The 24,032-nt window shown below is 43.5% G+C and overlaps 1 protein-coding gene across 12 annotated transcripts in view; it reads left to right on the top strand.

Annotated features, from left to right (window-relative positions):
- The window catches only part of KLHL3 (kelch like family member 3), a 124,854-nt gene that overhangs the window by 83,195 nt on the left and 17,627 nt on the right, over nucleotides 1-24,032 (top strand). For all 12 annotated transcript variants that reach the window (XM_067031681.1, XM_067031686.1, XM_067031684.1 and 9 more), the window contains 3 exons: nucleotides 7,123-7,239; nucleotides 10,982-11,131; nucleotides 23,642-23,759. In XM_067031681.1, coding sequence (XP_066887782.1) covers nucleotides 7,123-7,239; nucleotides 10,982-11,131; nucleotides 23,642-23,759 — 385 coding nt within the window. The remainder of the gene's footprint in view (nucleotides 1-7,122; nucleotides 7,240-10,981; nucleotides 11,132-23,641; nucleotides 23,760-24,032) is intronic.

Raw genomic sequence — 24,032 nt, 5'->3', positions numbered from 1 at the left:
GAGTCAGTGTTACTCTTCTTACTGCTCTCCTTTGGAGAGCGCAGTTCAGTAAGTGCCTATGACGTGCATACCACCACGCTAGGACCAAAAATCTATCTTGGCTGCTCACTGTGACTATTTCACACATCGTTGAAAAAAAGCTCAGAGTAAGTGAGCTTGGAGTAAGCTCAGAGACATGAGCAAATACAAAGTGCACGGTTCAACTTTTTACAAAACGTAACACCCACAAAGCCAGCATCCAGATCAAGAAACATAGCTCCAGGCCTTCCTTCCAGTCACTGCCCCCCATCCCAAGAAGCCAAACTACTATTCTGACTTCTCAGTAGATCAGTTTTGCCAGTTTTTGAACTTCGTATGAATGGAATCCTGGTGTGTGCATACTTTTGTGCCTGACTTCTTTTACCCAGCATACTGTTTTGCATATCATTTCTAATACAACAGCTCTCAAGGCCATTTGGAGAGGAGGAGACTAAGGCTTATTGACAGTAGACAGCTCTGTGATTTGAAGCTGACTGTGTCTGCCACCCAGGCCCCTGGTCTTTATTAATGAACCCCCACCCCGATGGGGAGACCCTTACTCATTACTATTCAAGAGCTTGTTGGGCGTTCCCTGGTGGCCTAGTGGTTAGGACTCTGGGCTTTCCCTGCCATGGCCTGGGTTGAATCCCTGGTTGGGATCTCGTGAGCTGTTGGACCTTTCCCCTTGCCAGTAAAGGGCTCCCCCCTTTACTCAGTGTGCAGGAACATCTGGCTTGGCTGCCTCTGTAACTTAGGGGGTGAGGTAGAAGGGTCGGGTTCATCTGGTATATTCTGGCCAAGGCTTGTGCTTATGTTGGAGGTGTGAGCCGAGGACGATGAAATCAAATTTCCTCCATCTCCTTTCCACATAGCAACCTCGTAGCACTCAAGAAATTGGTTCTGGAACATGAAGCAGTGAGTAAATGATGCTATTTCTTTGTCTAAAAGTGAAACCCTAAGTGTGCCATGTGGGCAGCCAATTATTTCATCGTGGGGCCCATGAAAAGTATTTTCATCTGAGTAGACATCACCCTTCCCATGGTTGAGGCCACAGGGTCTCTGCTTAGATTTTACAGACAAGGGGTTGACACAATTTTCCTTTAAAGGGCCAGATAGTAAATATTTTAGGCTTTGTGGACCACAGAGTCTCAATTCAGCTCTGCTGTTGAAGTGTGAAAGCAGCCGTAGACGATTTGTCATGAGTGAGTGTGGCTGTGTTCCAAGGAAATTTTATTTACAAAAGCAGGTGCGTGTGGCCTGTTGGCTGAGGTTTGCCAGCTGGGTAGCTGCTGAGACTAAGGGGTAAGAGCCTGAGCACTGGAGATGGGCTTGTGTGGGCCCAGCCCTGCTGCTTTCTGGCTCTGGACTAGGATGAGTCAATCAATAAGGGGCAGGAGTGTCTACTCAGTGGCCGTCAGGAGAGTCCATAGTTACAGTGTCTCTGGGGAGTGTGGTGCAGGGCCTGACACAGCATGGACATGAACTGCTGCCGCTGCTACCTGTTGCCCCTTTGTCTTGGCCAGTCCTTTGATGGCAGGGGCCATTGGGAGCGATTTTAGGCACATAGGCTAGTTGGAAGTTTATTTGCTTATTTTCCAAGCATGACGTCTAAATGAAAAAAATATGCGGCCTTCGCTAGCTGCTGAGAAGGTCACCGTTGCTGCCGAGTGCTGTGGCTTTCACAGCTGAGTAAGTAAACAGTGCAACTGAGTGGAACCAGTTAGACAAGTCAAGCCAAAAATAAAGATAAGGTTAAATATCAACGTCATTAGACTCAGCCTGCTTTGCAGCTTTTATAACAAAGACTAAGCTGGTTGACAGGGAAGGGCGTGATCAGTAAATCCCACCTACTCAAGGCCTTGCAGTTCATTCTTCATGAAAGCTTTCTCAACCAGTCACCCGCTCTGTGCCTGGCATTGTGCTCAGTGGCAGGAAGTGCAGAGACAGAGCTGGTACACTTCTCACCCTGCAAGAATTACAGTCCAGTAAAGGGAAGTGGAAGGAAGTGTGGGTAACCACAGGGCAGGGCAGAACAGGACCATGGCTGCCCACCTCCTAACGCAGCAAAAGCAAGGAGTCTCCAGCATCCTTTGGTCTGTGGCCTGGCTCTGCCCTCCCCACCAAGATACCAGCCTCTGCTTCCCCAGTCCTGCTGTCTGTTCCAGCCTGCTTACATGCTTATTCTGAACTCATTTGTCCATTCATTCGTTAAAACATATTTGAGTGTGTGTTATGGGCCAGCAAGTAAGACAAGGTCTCTGTTCTCAGGGATCTTAAGGGCTACTTGAAGAAACACACAACTGTTTACAAAATAATGTGATAAGGGTGAGACACATAGCTCTGTGACAGTTAATAATTTTAAAAAATGAACTAGACAAGGAGAATTTCCATGGTGTGTGTGTGTGTGTCTATGTTTGTACGCATATAGGTTATTTTATATAGAAATAGTAGCAAACTATACATACATACTGCTCCTTCCCTTCTGTTCCATTCCACTCATCTCTCTTCCCTTCCCTTCCCTTTCTGATGGATTCCTTCCTGATATCTTGTTCAATCTGAGTATGCTTAGCCTGACTTAAGTATATGTTTAGGAAATAGGGCCAAAGCATTATTAACATATCAATACACACAAATATATAGTTAGGGTAAGAAAAATTAGAGGTTTTTTACCCACCCCAGGAGGTATAGCTTTCAACTTTGAATTTTGAAATTGTAAATTTTGTTGTAGGATTGAGATCAAATCGAGAAATTAATTGAGAACAATCAACGTTGTACCACATGGGAGATAGCTGACATACTCAAAATATCCAAATCAAGCACTGAAAATCATTTACACCAGTTTGGTTGTGTTCTTTTGTTCTCCCTTCCACTTTTTATTTTGAAAAATTCCAAACCTATACTAAAGTTGGAAAGAATGAACAGTCATATACTCTTTACCTAGATTCACCATTTGTTAACATTGTGCTTCACTTGCTTTCTCTTTCTCTCTCTCTCTATTTAATCTTGTATTTTGCTGAATCATTTGACAGTAAATGGCAGACATCATGACACTTTACCCCTAGTATTTTAGCTTGCACCTCCTAAGAACAAGGAATTTCCCTTTTCTAGCCATAAACCATTATCATACCAAAGAAATATCTAGTTAGCATTCAAATTTCCTAACAGTCTCAGAAAAAGTCTTTCATGGTTGTTTCTTTTTAATCCATGATTCAAACAAGGATCATGCCTCCCATTTAGTTCTCATGTCTCTTAATCCCCTTAATCTAGAACTATCTCCCTGCCTTTTTTTTTTGTTTTTAAGTGTTTTTCATAATGCTAACAGTTTCAAAGAATCCAGGACACCTGTGTTGTATAGTGTCCCACACATGGAGTTGTCTGATTGTTTCCTCACTACAAGATTCAGGTTAAACATTTTAGAAAGAATACTACCTAGGGGATGCTGTTTCCCTCTCATTAAATCACATTCAGGAATGTATTGGGTTGGCCAAAAGGTTTGTTCGGTTTTTTCCATAAGATGGCTCTAGTAGCACTTAGTTTTTTGTTTTTCTTTTTTTTAAGATTTATTATTTATTTATTTTTAAAATTTATTTTTGGCTGCATCGGGTCTTGGTTGTGGCACATGGCATGTTTGTTGAGGCACACAGGATCTTTCGTTGCAGCATGTGGGCTCTTTGCTGTGGCGCGTGGTCTTCTCTCTAGTGGCATGTGGGTTTTTTTCTCTCTCTAGTTGTGGCGCATGGGCTCCAAGGTGCGTGGGCTCTGTAGTTGTGGCATTCGGGCTCCAGAGCATGTGGGCTCTATAGTTTGTGGCACGCAGGCTCTCCAGTTGAGGCGTGCAAGCTCAGTAGTTGCGGCACGCAGGCTTAGTTGCCCTGCGGCATGTGGAATCTTAGTTCCCTGACCAGGGATCAAACCCACATTCCCTGCATTGGAAGGCGGATTCTTTACCACTGGACCACCAGGGAAGTCCCACTTAGTTGTCTTTAACTTCATTTGAAACAATTTTGTTAGATTGTATTGTGACAGCTGTCATATTTGCATGCATTAAAAAAAAGACATCAAAATTGGTGAATATTCTGTAGCCATTTTAATATTGAAGATGGAAGGAAAAAAGCAACATTTTCGACATATTATGCTTTCTTATTTCAAGAAAGGTAAAAACCAACTGAAATGCAAAAAAAGATTTGTGCAGTGTATAGAGAAGGTGCTATGACTGATCGAACATGTCAAAAGTGGTTTGTGAAGTTTTGTGCTGGAGATTTCTCGCTGGACAATGCTCCAGGGTTGGGTAGACCAGTTGAAGTTGATAGCGATCAAATCGAGACATTAATTGAGAACAATCAATGTTGTACTACGTGGGAGAGAGCTGACTTATTCAAATACCCAAATCAAGTGTTGAAAATCATTTGCACGACCTTGGTTGTGTTCATCGCTTTGATGTTTGGGTTCCACATAAGTTAAGTGAAAAAACCCTTCTTGACCACATTTCTGCATGCGATTCTCCACTTCAACATAATGAAAACGTTCTGGTTTTAAAGCAAATTGTGACGGGAGATGAAAAGCGGATACTGTACAATAATGTGGAATGGAAGAGATCGTGGGGCAAGCAAAATGAACCACCACCAACCACACCAAAGGACAGTCTTCATCCAAAGAAGATGATGTGTATACATATGGTGGGATTGGAAGGGAGTCCTCTATTATGAGCTCCTTCCAGAAAACCAAACAATTAATTCCCACAAGTACTGCTCCCAATTAGACCAACTGAAAGCAGCATTCAACGAAAAGCGTCCAGAATTAGTCAACAGAAAATGCATAATCCATCAGGATAATGCAAGACCACATGTTTCTTTGATGACAAGGCAAAAACTGTTACAGCTTGGCTGGCAAGTTCTGATTCATCAGCTGTATTCACCAGACAGTGCACCTTCAGATATCCATTTATTTAGGTCTTTACAAAATTCTATTAATGGAAAAAAATTCAATTCCCTGGAAGACTGTAAAAGGCACCTGGAACAGTTCTTTGCTCAAAAAGATACAACGTTTTGGGAAGATAGAATTATGAAGTTGCCTGAAAAAATGTCAGAAGGTAGTGGAACAAAATGGTGAATATGTTGTTCAATGAAGTTGTTGGTGAAAACGAAAAATGTGTCTTTTATTTTCACTTAAAAACCGAAGGCACTTTTTGGCCAACCCAATAATATAAATTTGTCCTATTTATTAGTGGTGCTGACTTTGACCACTTGTTAAAGGTGGTATCTGTCAGATATACCCGTTTGAAGCTCCCCCACTCTCCCCATGTAATGAATAAGTAATCTGTCAGGTGACACTTTGAGAATCGTGAATATCTTTTTTCCCAACAACTTTTCACCCAGTGATTTCAGCATCTATAGACGATCTTTGCTGAATCATTTATTACATTGGTGGTTGCAAAACAGTGTTTTTCTTATTCTGTCATCCCTTTTACCTTATTAGAAGGCATTTTTCTGGGAAGAGCAGCCCTTCCCACACTTTTTAAAGTGTACTTATGGACTCATGGATTCTTTTTTTATTCTTTGGGTTATGATTTATTACTATCCTTTTCTTTTAACTAAAAGTATTTTAAATTGAGGTACGATTTACACACAGTGAAATGTATAGATATTAAGTGTAAAGTTAGATTCATTTTGACAAATGCATATGCTTATATAGCTCCCGCCCTATCAAGATAAAGAACATATCCATTACCAGAAGAAGTTTCCTTTGGCCCCTTCCCAGTCAGCGCAGAACTGATTTCTTCATTATTCTTTTTGATGTTTAAATTGTCCCAAACGTCGTCAATGAAAAAGCGCCATCTAGCTCACTCTGTGTCTGTTCGTTGTATCCCCCTTAATCTTTGAGCACTTTCTTGCTTTCTGGCGCAAGAAAGTATTTTGTCTTATTACTAGTTGTTATTGTTGGTTGTTTTTTTTTTTTGCGGTACGCGGGCCTCTCACTGTTGTGGCCTCTCCCGTTGCGGAGCACAGACTCCGGATGCGCAGGCTCAGCGGCCATGGCTCACGGGCCCAGCCGCTCCGCGGCGTGTGGGATCTTCCCGGACCGGGGCACGAACCCACGTCCCCTACATCGGCAGGCAGACCTGCAACCACTGCGCCACCAGGGGAGCCCGTTATTATTGTTTTTTAATAGCTGAAAATATCCCATGGTATCAATACTAGTTTAATAATTTCTCCACTAGTGATTCTGGATTGTTTCCTTTTTTATCCTGTTACAAAAACGCTGCAGCAAACATCTTGGAACACATATTCTTGCACCACTTTTGTGAATGTTTTTGTTGACTAGAGTTCTAGAAGTGATATTTCTAGGTCAAAGATATGCACATTTGAATTTTTGATTGATATTGCCAAATTCTTCCTTCCCTTCTTAAGCTGCGTTAGTTAAGTTTCCATTAACAGTGGTGGTTTCCCCGCTGTCTTACCAACATTGCAGTTTATGTTTCTCTGTGTATATGGTAGTGCAGTTTGAATTTGAACTTAACCTTGAGTAAGGCAAACATCCAAACCACAGATTCCCCTTTTTGGTTCCTAGCCCCATTTTGATTTGTATAGAAATGAAATCTCTCCTCAAAGGAGAGGTCTGACCCAAGGAGAAATTTTTGCCATTTTCTGTTATTCAGTGTCACATTCACCATTACAGCCAGCTTTTGCAGAGGATGTCTTTATTGTTTTTATTCTGCATTAAATGAACCTGGGAGATAGATGAAGAGACGGGGGTGTGTGATGGGGATGATGACATTGCCCCCAGGGCTTCTGGTCCTCTTGGACAGTCTTTGTAACGTTTGGTTCAGAGTTACTGCTCTGTATTTCTACCCTGAGGTAACTATTGGAATTGATTTTTGTTTTGCAATGAACCTTGATGATTCTGTGTTTGGGGTAGCAGGTTTTTCTTAGCATAGTATTTTTGTTTTATTTTAAGTATTAAATTTAAAGGTGTTTAAATTAGCTTAAACACCTTTGTGGATGACTTGCAACTTTTCTTTCTTTTTGCAGGTTGAGGAAGTTGTTTGAAAGCTGTTTAAACTTATTGTCTCTTTGCAAAAGTTACCTATGTTGATTTTCCTTACAGGTATTTGAAGCAGTGATTTCATGGATCAATTACGAGAAAGAAACCCGTTTAGAGCACATGGCAAAGCTGATGGAACACGTCCGTCTCCCTCTCTTACCGAGGGATTACCTTGTCCAGGTGAGTGCTGTGTGGAGAATCCAAGCGCTTCCCTGCTCACCCCGGCCTCCTCGGAGTAGCAGTGGGCAACCCCGGTTGTACGGAGTGGTGAGTTTCATGGGTCTTTTCTGTGGAGTGAGGGCACCAACCCACTGGGCTCAGTGTGAGGCATGGTAGTGTAAGGTTTAAGAGCATAGGTTTGAGAATGAGACACTTAGGTTTAGTTCCTCCTCTTCTACGTCTTAGCTTTAAGCCTCAGTTTCTTTTTCTCTAGAAGGGAAATTATACTAGAGCCTAGCAGGGTTGTTGTGAGGACCAAAGGAGTTGTAAGGATGCAGTTCAGGTGTTAGCATGCAGCTGGGGATAACACATGTTCGACAGAAGTTATTAGTTGCTTTTGTTGTACAGGACTGAAGCAAGAAGGGTTATTTCCATCATGTTTCTATGTTCCCTTTTTGCCCTCGTGTTAGACAACTTGGGGCCCAATTCAGGACTGTAAAAACCAGCTCTTCACAAGTGCCTGGAATGCATACTGCATCTGCTTCCTCTAAAACATGGCGCCACATATTTTCTCATTTAATCCTTGTAACAACCCTGTGAGCAGAGGTTAAAATCCCCTTTTTACAAATGTGCGCTTTGAGGCTTATGGAGGTTGGGATTCATCTGGAGTCACCAGCTAATAGGTGTCAGGGTTAGGATTCAAATCCAAGTCTGTCTGGCTCTAGACCACCCACCTTCCCTAAGCAGGTGCCACCTTTAATACTTTCTCTTCTGTTTCTATGTTACATGACTTAACTTTGTAGTGTCAGTGGCATTAGATGTTTTTTCCAAGCAGGCAGAGGATAAAACTTAAATAGATAAATAACAAGTGCCAAGGCGGTAGGCCAGCCCTCAGCCATCCTCAAGAAGTCTCTGGGAGGAATGGCAGATGAGAAGCCAGGATAAGAGGAGGTTCAGCAGCCCAGCAGCCGAGCTCTGTCACTTCTTGACCGTAAGACACTGGACGAATCCTCAACCTTGCTAAGCCTCTGTCTTCTCATCTGGTGAAAATAGCCCCTGCCCTTATAGGGTCGTTTGGGGATAGAATGAGATAAACCATGTAAAGCCTACAACCCTGTGTTCAGTGATATCTCTATTGTCTTCACGACCACTGCTACCGTTGGTAGTAGCGGGAGAGAGTATCCTTACCAGCACTTATAAAGTCCTCAGCTTGTGATGCTGTTGATCACAGGCCTCAGGAGTCAGTGGAATGTTCTCTGAATCTCTGAACCTTAGACCTCTTCTCAGGGACTGGGGCGTATATTCTCAAGCCTTCATACGTGCCCTGCATTTTACACTTTGGATGGCACCACTGCCACCTGGTGGCCGCACATCCTTCGTTGTAGGAGAGGCCCCCTCAGCAGAGGCACCGAACCCACCTGAGCTCCCCGTGTCAGAGCCAAACCTCCCACTATCCTGAGTGGGGCCTGACCACCGGTGAAGGTGGACACCTGGCCTCCACCTGGCCTCCAGCACAGTCTCACTTTCACAAGGAGGAAGGGTGGCTTGTGGACTTGGGTTCGGGAGGAAGCTAAAGGGGCTTTATTTTCAGAACACCTCTGGAAGGAGATGTTTCATTAACACTCATTTTCTCCAATAAATATGTTTTTAAAAAAACCCCACTCATTGACCTTGAAACGTCAAACTAGTCTAACCACTGGGTATGGTTGATGGTAGAGGAGAAGGAGGAGAGAAAGGAAAGCTCTGGGCACACCTGCACCAACCCTGACTTCTGGGGCAGTTGTTTTGTTGTTGTTGTTGCTGATTTCTTTTAATAGCTAACATTTATTAGGCTTTTATTAAATATTTTCAAATATTGTGCCAAGTGTATAACATGCCATATCTTATTTAAAAATTTGTCTTTGTGATAAAATATGTACAATATAAACTTCATCACTGGAACCTTTTAAAGTGTACAGTTCAGTGGCATTAATGGCATTCACTGTGCTGTACAACCATCACCATACCCATTTCTAAAACTTTTTCATCATCCCAAATTGCAACTCTGTACCCATGAAGTACTAACTCTCTCAGGGAGCTTTTCATTCAAGCGGAATGAGTTCTTTGGGAGAAGTAGCTATTCATGCATTTTTCCTTTTTCCCAAGCTTTTAAAGAGATCCTCTCCCACCCTTTTTAATTTTTAACTGACCCCCAATGTTTATGATTTGTCCCTACCTGCCTCAGTCCCTCAGTAGGAGTGAAAAAAAACCTTCCAAGGAAACGGAGTGTCTCTGGGGAAGGAGGTGTCCAGAGATAACAGAGGCGCTCTCACTGATCCTTCTTTTCCTGCCATCTCCAACACTGCCCAGCAGGTGATGGCCCTGGCTACATTCCCATTTCTAGTTATAGGTGGGGGACCCGGGAGCGGCTCAGCCAGGCCTGTGCATGACAGCTTGAGGGCTGAGATAATTGAGGTGGGGAGGCCCTTCTCATTCTCTGACTGGACCTGAGGGCCTCTGGGTCTGAACCCTTGTCCTGCGCATCATTTTCTCCCCGGGGTCCAGTACTGAGCTGCCCAACCAGGAGACATTCAATCACTGTTAGCTGCTGAATGGAATTGACCTTGCCAACAGCTCCCAAACATTCCAGCAAAGAAGGCATGAAGTAGCCTCCGAAGACCACACTACCCCTTACAGATATGCCACGTAGCAATCTGACCTGTGCCCAAGGGTGGAGATTTGAGAGTCAGGGTACCAGCATGGTTCACCGTTAACTTTGCTTGTGAAATATTTAGGCCCACACTTGCTGAGCACGTGCTTAAGCCCTTGGCTCTAGAATAAGGCATGAAGAAGCCACAGCCCCAGCTTAGATGGGGTCCAAGTGGAGGTCAGTTGGTAGGACTTTTGTGCAGGACGTTCTTTCTGCTCTGATACCACTACTCTGTTGGAGAGTGCCTCACTGGACAGTTCTCCCTGAGGCTTGCACTGTAAGATAATGAATATGAATTCTTTTTTTTTTTTTTTTTTTTTTTTTGCGGTATGCACGCCTCTCACTGTTGTGGCCTATCCTGTTGCGGAGCACAGGCTCCGGATGCGCAGGCTCAGCGGCCATGGCTCACGGGCCCAGCCGCTCCACGGCACGTGGGATCCTCCTGGACCGGGGCACAAACCCGTGTCCCCTGCATCGGCAGGCGGACTCTCAACCACTGCGCCACCAGGGAAGCCCAAATTATTCTTCTTGAATATCACCTTGTTATACCCAGTGCCTCCAAGGGTTGGCCGATGCATCCCACCATTTTCCTCTTTCCCTCCCTCTCCTTCTCTCAAATATCGGGCCATTTGCCTTAAACATTATAATACGTTCCAACCAGAAGGCTTGTGGAAAGAAGCTTTAGGGACAATCAGTTGTCTTTGTTTTGTATAATCTTGTTAAGCCTATAAACAAACAAACAAACACAACCTGTGAGGTTGTGGGGGACTTTAATATGCCCACCTTACATCTTACAGGTGAGGAAAATGAGGATCAGAGAAGTTAAGTGGTAGAACTGGGATTTGTATCCCTGTCTGCTTGATGCCAGAGCTTAATCACTTACTCCATTGTGCTCTTGAGATGCAGGAGGTGGGCACTAAGCTGTAACTCTGTGGACCTTTATCTTAGGGTCTGAGATGGTGCTGTGTGGGAACAAATGAGTGTGAGAGTACAGGAATGCCTCAGCCCAGGGAGATGGCTTGGGAAATGGGGCCAGGTTCTGCACCAGGATCACCTATGGGTTATTACCTCTAGACAGTTGAAGAAGAAGCTTTGATAAAGAATAACAACACCTGTAAGGACTTCCTCATCGAGGCCATGAAATATCATCTGCTCCCTCTGGATCAGAGGCTCTTGATTAAAAACCCAAGGACCAAGCCCAGGACTCCAGTTAGCCTACCCAAGGTAAGCCCCAGCCCAGTCACTGCCAAGAGTTGGAACTGTGATCTGGGAAAATGGCCTTGTACTCCTGTCTCCAAGCCTGTCCTCACCCATGGCTGCCCTGCATCTCGGTTGTATTTACCACTTAGGAGATGGAGTGTGCTGGTTCCTCGTGAATCTGCTGGTACCTCTCTCTTCCGGGGTCTTCCTTTCCTACGGGTTTCAAGGTAACCTTCACTGTCACCAGGGAGGTCTGTGAATAACTCAGGTCTCTTTCTTCTTCCCTTCCTGTTTTACACCATGGTTTGGGCTCTGTTTCTTTTGGAAGCAGAGGAGTAGCTGGGTGGGTCTTGACGTAGTGATGGCCACAGCAGTCCTCTTTCTAGGCCATTCTTTGAGTCAGAACAGTCCTAGTCTGGTTTCTCCCCTCACCACAGAGCCATAAAGGACAATTAGGGCTGCTAGAGGAGAAAGTGGCCCTTAAGGAGTCCTACAGGTAAGGAAGTGGGGGAAAGACATGGGGGAAATGAGAGCGTGTGAGGGGGCAGCCAGGAGGAGGGAAGGATGAGCGTAGGAGGGGACACCATGATGGAAGGTCTGTGCTGGGTACTGGCTCTCTGGTTCCCTGCAAGTCCCCTCCCCTCCATGGTCCTCAGGTTCCTCACCTGTAGAATGAAGGATGCTGCACTAGCTGGTCTCTAAAGGCCTTTCTACCTTGGCATTCGAGTCGTCTTTCCAGTATCCTAACATGAAGTCTAGGGGGAGGTCCCAGCCAACCCAGGAGGAAGGGTAGAGGAGAGGAATGAGTCGTATTGGCTCATCCACTACAAGTAGGCAGCGCCCAGGGATTACCTAGGTCCTTGCCTTGTCCTTCTCTTCCTCTTTGCGGTTGGCTGCCTTACTCCTTGCCTGCTGCTTCCAGGAAGGGTTTCACGGGGCTAGAGCAGCATGTTGTCCAAGACCAGGTATTTGGATTTTCCAAGGTTTGCTTCTCTCCACTCTGGCCTGTGACCCCAGATCATGGAGAACATAGTGGTTGCAATGTGAACAAAGGTTACAGATGTCCCAGATAATAATATAAGCAGCTGACATTTATTGAGTACTTACTGTGTGCCAAGCAGTGAGCTGAAGATATCACATAGAAAGTAGAGGCAGTTATCCTAGTTCAGGAAGGAGGAAACTGAGGGTCAGAGAGATTAACTGACTTGCCCAAAGTCAACACAGCTAATGTGGTGGAACCAGAGTTTTTTTGGTTTTGTTTTAATAAATTTATTTATTTTATTTATTTTTGGCTATGTTGGGTCTTCATTGCTGCGCGTTGGCTTTCTCTAGTTGCGGTGAGCGTGGGCTACTCTTTGTTGTGGTGCATGGGCTCTCATTGCGGTGGCTTCTCTTGTTGCAGAGCACGGGCTCTAGGTGCACGTGCTTCAGTAGTTGTGGCACATGAGCTTAGTTGCTCCATGACATGTGGGATCTTCCCAGACCAGGGCTCGAACCCCTGTCCCCTACATTGGCAGGCAGATTCTTACCCACTGTGCTACCAGGGAAGCCCCCTGGAACCAGGTTTTGAATTGAGTCTTTCTCCCTTTCCAAACCTGTTCTTGAACTCTTACCATCCTGTACCTGCTCCACCTTTGTAAACCTGATTTTTACCTACCTGTCTGCCTCCTGTTGCACAGTGCCAGCTAGGAGGGGCAGCCACAGGGCATGGGTCTCAGCCTTGGGACCATTTGCCTTATTGCATGTTGATGCATTTTGTTTTGTTGGAACATTGCATCAAAACTACTTCATATTTTTCAAAATGAAAATAACTTAGCTTTCTTTATTATAGAAATGTATGTTCATTGTAGATTATTAAAAGGATTTCAAAATAAAGTAAAAATCACCTGAAATCCCTCCACCCAGGGACAGTCACTGCTATCATTTTGATGAATTTTCTTCCAGACATATCTCTGTGCACTTATTCACAAATAGGTCAAACTGTACACTTTTAGATAAATGGACTCTTGCTATACAGATTGAAATCTTTCTCTCCTACTCAACCAGATGCTACAGACTGCATTCAATGTTATCACTATGGGTAAAAACAGCATTTAAATTGTAATAGGTGCATGGCATTTAATTATATTTATGTGCTATTATTTATGTAACTGTCATCTATTGATGGGCCTTGCAATAATTTCCATTTTTAAAAATATCTAAACATATATGTGTCAAATATCCTTTAAAAGATGGCATCTTGTTTTGGTTTGCATTTCTTTAATTGTGAGTAAGATTAACTTGGTTTCAAAGGATTATTGGCATTTGTATATTTGGGGGGTGTGGAAATTCCCTATTCATGTTCTTTGCCCATTTTTCTGTTAGACTGTATTTTTTTTATTAATGGTTTTTACATGCTCTTTTTAAAGAGTTTAGGCACTTGTATGTGTTTTACATATTTTTTTATTAGTTTGTAGTTTGTCTCTAAACTTGTTTGTAACATTTTGAATCCCGAAAAATAATAAGTAGTCAAATTAATCTATCTTCTGCTTTATAGCTTAGGTTTTGCTTAGAAATGTTTTCCCTGCTCTGAGATTTAAAAAAAAAATACTCTGTGTTTTCTTCAGGTACTTTTATGATTTCTGTTTTACGTTTGAATCTTTGATACACTTAGAATTTGTTTTGGTGTAAAGAGTGAGGGTAGGAATTCAGGTTTATTTGTATTGCAGATCATGAGGCTGTTGCCTCAAAGTTATCTTATTAAATAATCTCTCTCTCCCATGGACTTGAATATCACCTTCATTATGATCTAAATTTCTACCAGCTTTGTGTCTGGAGAATATTGATTCTAAGTGCACTGTTGTTTTGTGTGAAGGCGGTTTTTTTATATCCCGGGTTTTCAGCTGGCCTTATTGCTTGTCTGTGACTTTTCTCTTTGAAAACTGAGGTTCTCATCCTATCTAATATCAGGTTAATGACGTCTTTTCCTGGGGAGTGTATTCTGGAGCTAAGGAAATGGTGCAGAGCTGGCCCATTTTCTTTGTGTGGTGACCCTACCCAGTGGCCTCTCCTTTTCTAGACTCCATGTCTGGCTTTTACCACATACACCCATGAAAAGACACTTTTGAAAATCAAAGCCAAGCTTGTGTCTGAGCCTGGACTAAGCATGCTTGAGACAACCCTCCCCCTCCCCATTCCCCACCTCTGCAACATACCTTGTGTCCCTTCCCAGATACTGAGTCTATAATTGAGAAGAGTCCACCCCGTGTTTCAGGAGGCCAAAGTTGTCCTCCTGTCGCCTCTACTCCTTAGGAACCATTTATTTTCCAAATGAAAATGTTTAGGTTTCTGAGCACATGGCCTTCTGCAGGCGACTGGAACCATGATTTCCTTTGAATCTGTTAAGGAATTTTAAAAAAGGCGTTGCTGCTCTTTGCCTCATTGTTCCCCCAGCTTTAATACTTAAATGATTTAAGGTTATATTGTCCACTCTGCTTCTCAAACTCTACTCCTGTCACCATTGTGTGGGCACTTGAATTAACAAGATCTCCACTGTGGGTCTGAGGAGTGGGGTGTGCTGAAGAGAGCTGTCACTTTGAGGATTATGGACTGTGCCTTATCTCATTAAATCATGATAATAATAGGTCAGTGCTAGTCATATCCCTACTTTACAGAGTTTAATCAGAGAGGTTAAGTAACTTGCCCAGTGACACAGCTAGTAAGTGCAGAGCTTGGGTTTGAACAAGGTCTGTTCCACTCCAAAGTCTTGTACCAAACTGCCTTCAGGGACAGGTTTTCACGTTTGGGTGGCAGATTAAAAAAGATTCTTTTCTTTCTCTTCCTTTTCTTTTCTCTTTTCTTTCTTTTCCCTTCCCTCCCCCTATTTTTCCTTCCTTCCTCCCTCCCTCCCTTCCTTCCTTCCTTCCCTTCATCTTTCTTTTCTTTTTCTTTTGCATCAAAATATTCTTTAATTAAAGCTCTATAATATCTCATTCATCTCATTGAGATGCATTTCTAATACATTTACTTCTTTTTTTTTAAGTTAGGACTTTATATTTTTAGAGCAGTTTTAGGTTCATAGCAAAATTGAGGGGGGGGACTTCCCTGGTGGTCCAGTGGTTAAGACTCTACACTCCCAGTGCAGCAGGGGGCCTGGGTTCAATCCCTGGTCAGGGAACTAGGTCCCACATGCTGCAACTAAGAGCCTGAATGCTGCAACTAAAGATCTCCTGTGCCACAATGAAGATCCTGCATGCAGCAACAAAGATCCCGTGGGCTGCAACTAAGACCCGGTGCAGCCAAGTAAATAAGTAAATAAATGAATATTTTTTTAAAAATTGAGGGGAAGGTACAGAGATTCCCCATATACCTTCTGCCCCTGTACATGCGCAGCTTTCCTCATTATCAACATCCCATATTTTAAAAAATTCCTATTTATTGAGGTACAATAATTTATTCACAGTAAAATTTGCTCTTTTTAAAAAGGGATGCAGTTTGATGAATTTTGACAAATGCACGCAGTCATATATCCACCATCCTCATCAAAATATAGAATATTTTAATCACTCCAAAAAGTTCCCTTGTGCTGCTTTGTAGTCAAGCGCCTTCTCCCACCCCCAGCTCCTGACAGCTACTGATCTAATTTCTGTCTTTACAGTCCAGTCTTCTCTTTTCTAGAATGTCATAAAGGTATTGTAATTATGCCATATGTAGCCTTTTGAGCTTGCCTTATTTCTCTTAGCATCATGTTTTTGAGATTCATCTATGTTGTTGCATGTATTAAGAGTTAATTCCTTTATATTGCTAAGGAATATTCCATTGTATGGATGTACTGTAATTTGTTTATCCATTTACTGGCTGATGGACATTTGGATGTTCAGTTTTTGGCTGTTACAAATAAAGCTGCTTTGGATATTCACTTACAGATTTTTGTGTGGACATGTATTTTAATTTCTCTTGGGTAAATACTTTAAATTCTCTTGGGAGTAGGATTGTTGGGCTGAATGGTAACTGTAAGTTTAACTTTTTAAGAAATTGCTAAACTGTTTTTCAAGATGACTGTGCCATTGTGCTTTCCCATCGGCAATGTATGAGAGTTCTTGTTACTCCACTGTCTCACCACTCCTTGTATTATCTATTTTTAAAAAATTTGGCCATTCTAGTAGGTATGTGGTCGTATCTCACTGTGGTTTTAATGTACATATCTCTAATGATTAATGATGTTGAGCATCTTTTCATGTGCTTATTTGCCATTTGTTTGTCTTCTTTGGTGAAGTCTTTGTTCAAATCTTTCCCCATTTAAAAAATTATTTTCTAATTATTGAGTTGTAAGAGTTCTTTGTAGGTCTGGCCAACTCAAAGTCTTTGCTTTTGACCATGACATGGTACTAACCCCACAAAGATGATAGTAGCAGGTCTAATTGCTGAGCACGTGCCAAGCGCTGAGCTGAGTGATTTACATTTATTATCTAATAGGATTTTCAAAATTGTCATTATCCCCCTTTTATACATGGGGAAATTGGATCTCAGGTTACGTCACCTACTCGCTGTGTATTAGTTATCAGTTTCTGCATTTCAGATTACCCTAACCTTGATGGCTTACCACAGCAAACGTTTGTTATCTTAGTTTCTGTGGGCAGGGATCCTGGAGAGGCTTAGCTGGGTCATCCTGGCCCAGGGCCTCTTGTGAGGTTGTAGTCGAGCTGCTGGTTGGGACTGCAGTCACCTCCAGGCTTGTTTGGGGAGGATCTGATTCTAAGCTTACTCTTGTGGTTGCTTGTATGTATCAGTTCCCCACCCCACGGGCCTCTCCATAAGCTGGTTGGGTGTCCTCATGACATGGCAGCTGGCTTCCCCAGAGTGAGTGATTCTACAGCAAAAGAATGAGAGAGCATGCCCATGACAGAAGCTGTAGTCTTTAAATAACCTTCTCTCAAAGTGATGTCCCATCACATCTGCTGTATTTTATTTGCTGGGTGCGAGTCAGCAAGTCTACCCCACACTCAAGGGAGGGGGTGGTGATTAAGTTCCATGTCTTGAGTGGAGGAGTATCAAAGAATTTGTGATGTATCTGGAAGCACAGCTAGTAAATAGCTAAGCTGAGATTTAAGTCCCGGGTGACTGACTTCAGACCTTGCCTCCACATTTCACAAAAGCATTTTAGCTGAGTACTGGGTAGAAAGAAACCTGATTCCTACCCTCTGAGGACTTTTAAGAAGTCCCTCTGAGAAAGTAGGGTAGAAATATACAAGTGGCCAAATAAAAGGAGGAAGAATAGAAGTTGAGAGACAATGGGGCTACTTGGAGGAGTGGCCACAGGAATTTCAAGGGCCAGCTGGCTTGTGCTTTCATGAATTCAGTCCAAGTTGGCTTTCTGACAGAACTGACTTTGAGAAACAAAAGGGTGGAGAGAGACTTGCACATTGTTCTCAGCAATTCTCAGCAGAGAACCTGTTTGTCAGCCAAACCTCCTCCCTGAGAGAAACGAGACTCTGCCTTGAGATAGCTGCAGAGGCTAAGAAGGGTGTTTTTTTCTTGTGCCATTTATGCATTGATCATACTGACGTATTCAAGCCAGAACAGCTAATAGCATCATCTGGGCTCCCACATGTTCACCACCCAGCACTTTCCCTGAGGCTGGGTTGCCAGGGACAACCAGGGGCTGTCTCCTAGCCACTCACGATACTCCTGCGTTACCTTGTGCTGCAGATGGCAGCAGAGAAATGAGGTTCCAGGAAGATGCAAATAAACCCTTTGGAGATGTACTGAATCTGTCACTTTTCACTGTCATTTCAGTGCAGTTGACATCTTTATTCAACTCTTTAAAGTGACACCAAAAAGCCATTTGGGCTGAAAGTGGGTGGCTTCCTCCTGAGTTGGTCTGTCCTGCTTTCAGAAGACAGTGTTGGAAACAAAGCTGTTGGCAGGGTGGGTAGGATGACGTCTCACCTGGGCCAGGCCCATGGATGGACACAGCTCCTCCCGCATCTTGGTCCTTTAAATGGACCCAGGCAAGACCCTGGGAAACACCCTGGGGTCCTGAAAAACCCCCATCATTACCCCTGGAATTACTGGCGCTCACTTTCTGATTCACAGATCATAAGTGTCCTTTTCTACTGTTTGTTGGGAATCTGTTTTAGCAGCTGCTTTAAACGGTAGTAATGATGCTGGTGTTGATCTAATAATAGAAGTTAACATTTAGTGTGTGCTGTTTACCGAACGCTGTGCTAAATGCTTTATATCATTTAAGCCTCCTGACACCCATGGCAGAAACATCCTATTATCCTGATATTTTAGGTGATGGAAGCGAGCTTGGCAAGGTTAAATGCCTGCCCAGGTTCACACAGCTAGTTAGTGACGGGGCTGGTATTTGAGCACAGGTGTGTCTGACTCCAAAGTCTGTTTCCCACTCCCACTCTCCTCCCTGGGTCTTGCTCCCACACTGCTGCTTCTTCACCCCTCGTGGTCCGTGTGCCTTGGCTGTCAGTCCTTGCCTGGAGCACCTGTTGCTCAGAACCTGCTGGGACAAGTCTTCTGCCTCGACCTCGACATGCTCCTTCGGATGAATTTTTGGTGTTAGCCCTGCGGCCCCACGCACCAGGGTAAGAGAGACTCTCACTTCCTGCCCTGGCCCGAGGGACCGACTGGCTGGGCCTGCCTTCTGCCCAGCTCACCGGTCATGGAGGAGAGTTTGGACACACACTCTACTCTTGCCTGATGAACAAGGTGTGCAGAGCCTGGGTCGTTCCACTCCCCTGAGTGCAGAGTCTAATGACTTAGGGTTAGGGTCCTGATGCACAAATGGGCTGGAAAGCTCTGCGCTGTTCACTTCCTGCCCTTCCCCTGGCTAGTCTCTGCTACCTGATGGCTCTCAGACACAGAGCAGTCGTCATGTTGTGAGGAGGGACCAACATGCCTGCCCTGCCGCAGTCACACTGGTGGAGTTCAGACTCATCCAAGTGAAAGAAACAGTGTTAAATATATTTTTTTAAAAAACCATCTTGTTAGCTGGGAGTGAAATTTCCTTCCCAAGGAATCAGGTAGTCTTTACATGGTCTCACTAATGTCACTAAAGTAAATGGCCATTTGACTTTCTAAAATGAGAGTGTTTTCCTTGGGAGTGGTCCAGTAGCCATGGCCTTCACAGTCGAGTCTGGCTCACCAGTGTTACGTCACCCAGAACTCTCCACTCACCAAGGGGTCTGCAGCCTTTAACACAGTGATGACTGAGACTTGGAGTCAGGACCCTGGGTGCCCTGCAGGGCTCCCAAGTACTTTGCTGTCCTTGAGTGTGATGAAGTTATGTTTGGTTTAGCATAATTGTTAGCCTGGAACTAGTTCTTTAGTATTTTATGATTCTCATATGACCACTGGTAGTTCTTACTCAGGGTTACCTTGAAGGATAAATGTTAAACAGAGTGATCATTTAATAAGCTGATTTGATTCAGTAATTTCTATTAAAGACATTACACATCTTTAGTAAAGTGGGACTTAGGGGTGTCAGGGGAAGAAAGAAATATGCCTATTGAAGTCTTTGGGCCTGAGTTTTTCTGGAAGTGTCAAATGTGGGCTTGCAAGAAAGAATGGTTCAAGTCTCTTCTTGCCCTGACAAGACGAGACTTAAGTAGCTGAAGGTTTACAGTTTCAGAGTTGTAATACATGTAGACTTTGGGGAATACTCCTTTTTGTCTAATTGGTTGCTAAAATCAGGTATCTATGGAAACAACCATCCATTAGTAGTCAAGATAGGAAATTTATTCTTTTTATGCTGCACACTTACACAGTGATGAACATAGTATGATGGCTTTTTGTAAGACCTGCCACAGAAATTGGACTTCTTATGTCTACGAGAGAAGGAGAAAGTATACCTACTTTTCCCTCTGCCTTGAGCTACCTCCACATTTTCAGAAACCAATGGTCCTACCCCCACGAAACCTCATAATTGCTCTTCCCAGATTATTGTACAAGTTTGGAATTTTAAAAGTCGTCTCTCACCAGTGGTTTTATAATCTCAAAGGCAAGTTTATTTTGAAAACCTTGTTCAGTATCTTTTTTGTCTTTCTATGCAGGTTTTACTTTAACATTAAATTTTTTGCATTTCTATAATATCACTTCTGTGTTACTATGAAAATTCTCAGAGATGAGTGCTGGATTTTCTCCAATATGAATGTACCTCCTTACCCTGGCAGAAGATGGTTTCTGGGACATGGTTAAGTCCCCTGAAGCTTTGCCTTTTTTGTTTATAGAAGAAGCCTTGATAGCTTATGCAAAGAATAAACAGTCTTCTAGTGGTTGAGTCAAAAGATGGGAAAAGCTCTCTCTTTCTTTTTTTGTTTTCCTCAAATTCAGTCCCCAGAATTGTAATCTGGTGTCTAACATGTTTTAACCCAAGAAAGAGACATTCTAGCTTGGGTTTTGTTTTCGTTTTTTTTTAACTGTGTATTTTTTTAAATTAAATAATTTATTTATTTATTTATTTTTGGCTGTGTTGGGTCTTTGTTGCTGTGTGTGGGCTTTCTCTAGTTGCAGCGAGTGGGGGCCACTCTTTGTTGAGGTGTGCAGGCTTCTCATTGCAGTGGCTTCTCTTGTTGCAGAGCACGGGCTCTAGGCACGCGGGCTTCAGTAGTTGTGGCATGTGGGTTCAGTAGTTGTGGCTCATGGCCTCTAGAGCGCAGGCTCAGTGGTTGTAGCGCATGGGCTTAGTTGCTTCACGGCATGTGGGATCTTCCTGGACCAGGGCTTGAACCCGTGTCCCCTGCGTTGGCAGGCAGATTTTTAACCACTGTGCCACCAGGGAAGCCCTATAACTGTGTATTTTTTCATTTAACTCTTTGCATGTGGTCTTTACTATTCATTTATTCTTTATTCCAAATAAATATTTGAGTCATCACTTTTACCTGGTACCTTAGGGCCCTAGGGTTATGTTGGTGATTGAGGCAGGTACATTTTTCTGCGCTGACAGGGCTCCCTGTCTAGAAGGGAGACAAGGTTACTGGACAGTTACAGCACAATGTGGGGCACTTTTAGTGGGAGAACCCAGGGCATATGTGATCTCAGAGAAGGACCTGTAACTCAGCTTTGGAGGTCAGAGAGGTCCTCTTGGAGGAAGTGACGTGTAAACTGAGACCTGAAAGATAAGCAGGTGTTGGGGTGGGGGGATCAGATGGGGGAAGAGTGTTTCAAGGGGAGGGTGTTGGGTACTTGATGTCACTGCAGAAAGAAAACTAAAAACTAGTTTTATTCCCAGTTGGCCCCAAACTCAGATTTCAAAGAAAATCCTTGTAATGGTTTGACTACATTTCAACTTTACCAACTCAAAACCAGAAAGACAGTACAAATTCTAGGTATGTTTATGAATGAGGGTCATTCAGCCCTGGAGGAATAAGTTGGGCATTGTCTGAGGTTTGCCAAGAGGCTGTGTTCATTAACATCCCCCTTGAACTGTTCATGGATGCCTATCTAAGCAAAGAATCACAGATGGGAAGGAATGTAGAATTCTGCATCTCTCTGAAAAGGGCTGCTCTTGACACAGAGCAGTGGACCTTCTGAGCAGAGGAAAGTCAAATGCAGAACATTTATTTCTGGAGGCAACAACAGCTCTAAGTCTTGACTATGTGTCCTGGGTTCCTTTGACATGTTCCAGAAGTCAGAACGGAATTCTGAGGTTTTGAACATTGGTCACTTACATTCGGTCACAGCAGTGCTATAGACTAACGCTGATGACCAGTGACCACCCACATGGGAAGTAGGTGAGCCTGAGTCTAGAATCTTGGGTCATAAATAATTGATCTTGAGCAATGATTGTCAGCCCTATACCTGTCTCCCTATATGGTGGATAATGTTCAGCTGAGGGGTGTACTCCTATGCACTCACACAGATTTTGATGATCACTCTTCTCCCCAAAGATGCTTTGCAGGGAAGCAAAGAGCACTATGATAATTATAACGGCAGAAATGGGTGATGGCACATCATCAGGAAATCTCTATGTTTGTGGGTTAAAACAGGGGTTGCCAAAGTATGACTCTTGGAAATGCAGCATCAGCATCAACTGGGAACTTGTTAGAAATGCATATTTTCAGTCCCGCTTCAGATCTACTGAATCAGAAACTCTGTGGGGTAGGGCCCAGCAATTTGTGTCTCAACAAGTCCTCAAGGGGATTCTGATGCACACTGAAGTTTGAGAACCACTGTGGTAAATAAGACAAGCCACAGGTAATGAGAAGATCCTGTGACTTATATTGATTGTCTGTCTGCCTGTGACTTTATCCCTTTTTCTCCACTTAAGAAGGCAACTTGGAATGAGTGAGTGAGAGTGAAGTCATTGTGGGGACAGCCATGAATTTGTAGACTTACTGACATATGTAAACTATTGTTGACTTTGGTGCTTTAATTTTTATTTATTAATAACACATGACAAAAGTCACAGCAATGGGGATACCACAGTGAACTACTGAAGTTCTGTTGCTGCAGCCAGAACAGTGGCTTTCATTGTTTTTTTAAAAATACTACATCCTACGCTAAGAAATATGTCTAAATTGCTCTCTAGAAGATACACACATGTGTGTATAACCAGAACAAATATTTCATGAAATAACATCCTTACTATATTTTCTGTGCTGTACTATTAAAAAGTATGCTGGTTGAAACCTGTTAAATTGATCTAGTGACCCACCAATGAAATCTGACCTGCAGTTTGAAAAACACGGTGTAGTGAGCTGTCCTGGCATAGACCCTGTTTCTGGAGCAGGAGAGAGGTGGGGCTGCACTCACCCCTGTGTTAGGTGCACTTGGCTCTCAGTCTCTCTTCTGCTGCTCTTAGCTGTGTGACCTTGGGCAATTTACCTATGTTCTCTGAGCTTTACTTTCCTGACCTGTCAATGTGGACGATAATATCTACCTTGCAGAGTTGTGGTGACAAACAAATGACAACATACTTCACAAGATGACTGGCAGTGGTAGCTACTACCTTACTTGTGGAAATAATACTATAGCACTGTTTTTTCAGAACATCATCAGTTACACGCATTTTTGTGGTGACCACCGCAAAGCGGTGTTTTACAAATTTTTTTCCCATACTGCAGTGAATAAGTGCTCCCTATAATCTATGCATTCAGAAGTACTTTTGAATTAATTTTATCTTTAAAATGCATACAAATTCTGTACTCTATTCCAAAATATATTCATATTTTGATATATATATGGGAATATTTTATTTTGATTTAAAATTTAGTCCCCTTGCCCCCAATGCTTAAGGACACTCAGATTGCAGAAGATGCCCCAAGTGGCTATACCCCCAGCACAGCCCTGAACAGGGGCACTTGGGAAGCGTAAGCTTTATGGTTGTGTTTCTGTGGGAAGATGCTCGTTAAACTTTTCTTGAATGTTCAGACCTGTTGGTGATTAAGGGGCAGCACCTTCATGTATGTAGCTCTGTAAACTGGCATCTCAGATCATCCACGGACCCTGGGCAGTGAGCATGTGGACGTAACAGGGATTGATGACCCATGAATCTGGATGTTGGGGAGACCCAGCTAATGTCCACTTGTCTTTCTGGAGGTCATGATCGTGGTTGGCGGCCAGGCACCCAAGGCCATCCGCAGTGTGGAGTGCTATGATTTTGAGGAGGACCGGTGGGATCAGATTGCTGAGCTCCCCTCCAGGAGATGCAGAGCAGGTGAGCCGCACTGCCTCCCGGTGTGCAGGCTGCCTTTCCACTCCGCCCCACCGCTGCCGCCACCGCAGGTCTCTACTGGGCGCCACAGTCCTGCTCCTTGTTTCCAAAAACATCTGTGCATTCCACACTCCCTTCCTTTCCCTTCCCCACCTGCACAGTTTCTAGCTGCACCTTCTGGGGTCAGTTCTCATGTGCTTAGGGACTTCAGGCTAATCCAAGTACTTGCTTGAATCAAACAAAACTAGAAATGCAAATGCGAGAAGAAATCCAGTG

This window comes from Kogia breviceps, chromosome 4, assembly GCF_026419965.1.
Source record: "Kogia breviceps isolate mKogBre1 chromosome 4, mKogBre1 haplotype 1, whole genome shotgun sequence".
Lineage (NCBI taxonomy): Eukaryota > Metazoa > Chordata > Mammalia > Artiodactyla > Physeteridae > Kogia > Kogia breviceps.
Note: the sequence above shows the minus strand (reverse complement) of the source record. Positions and strands in the feature narration are given on the sequence as shown.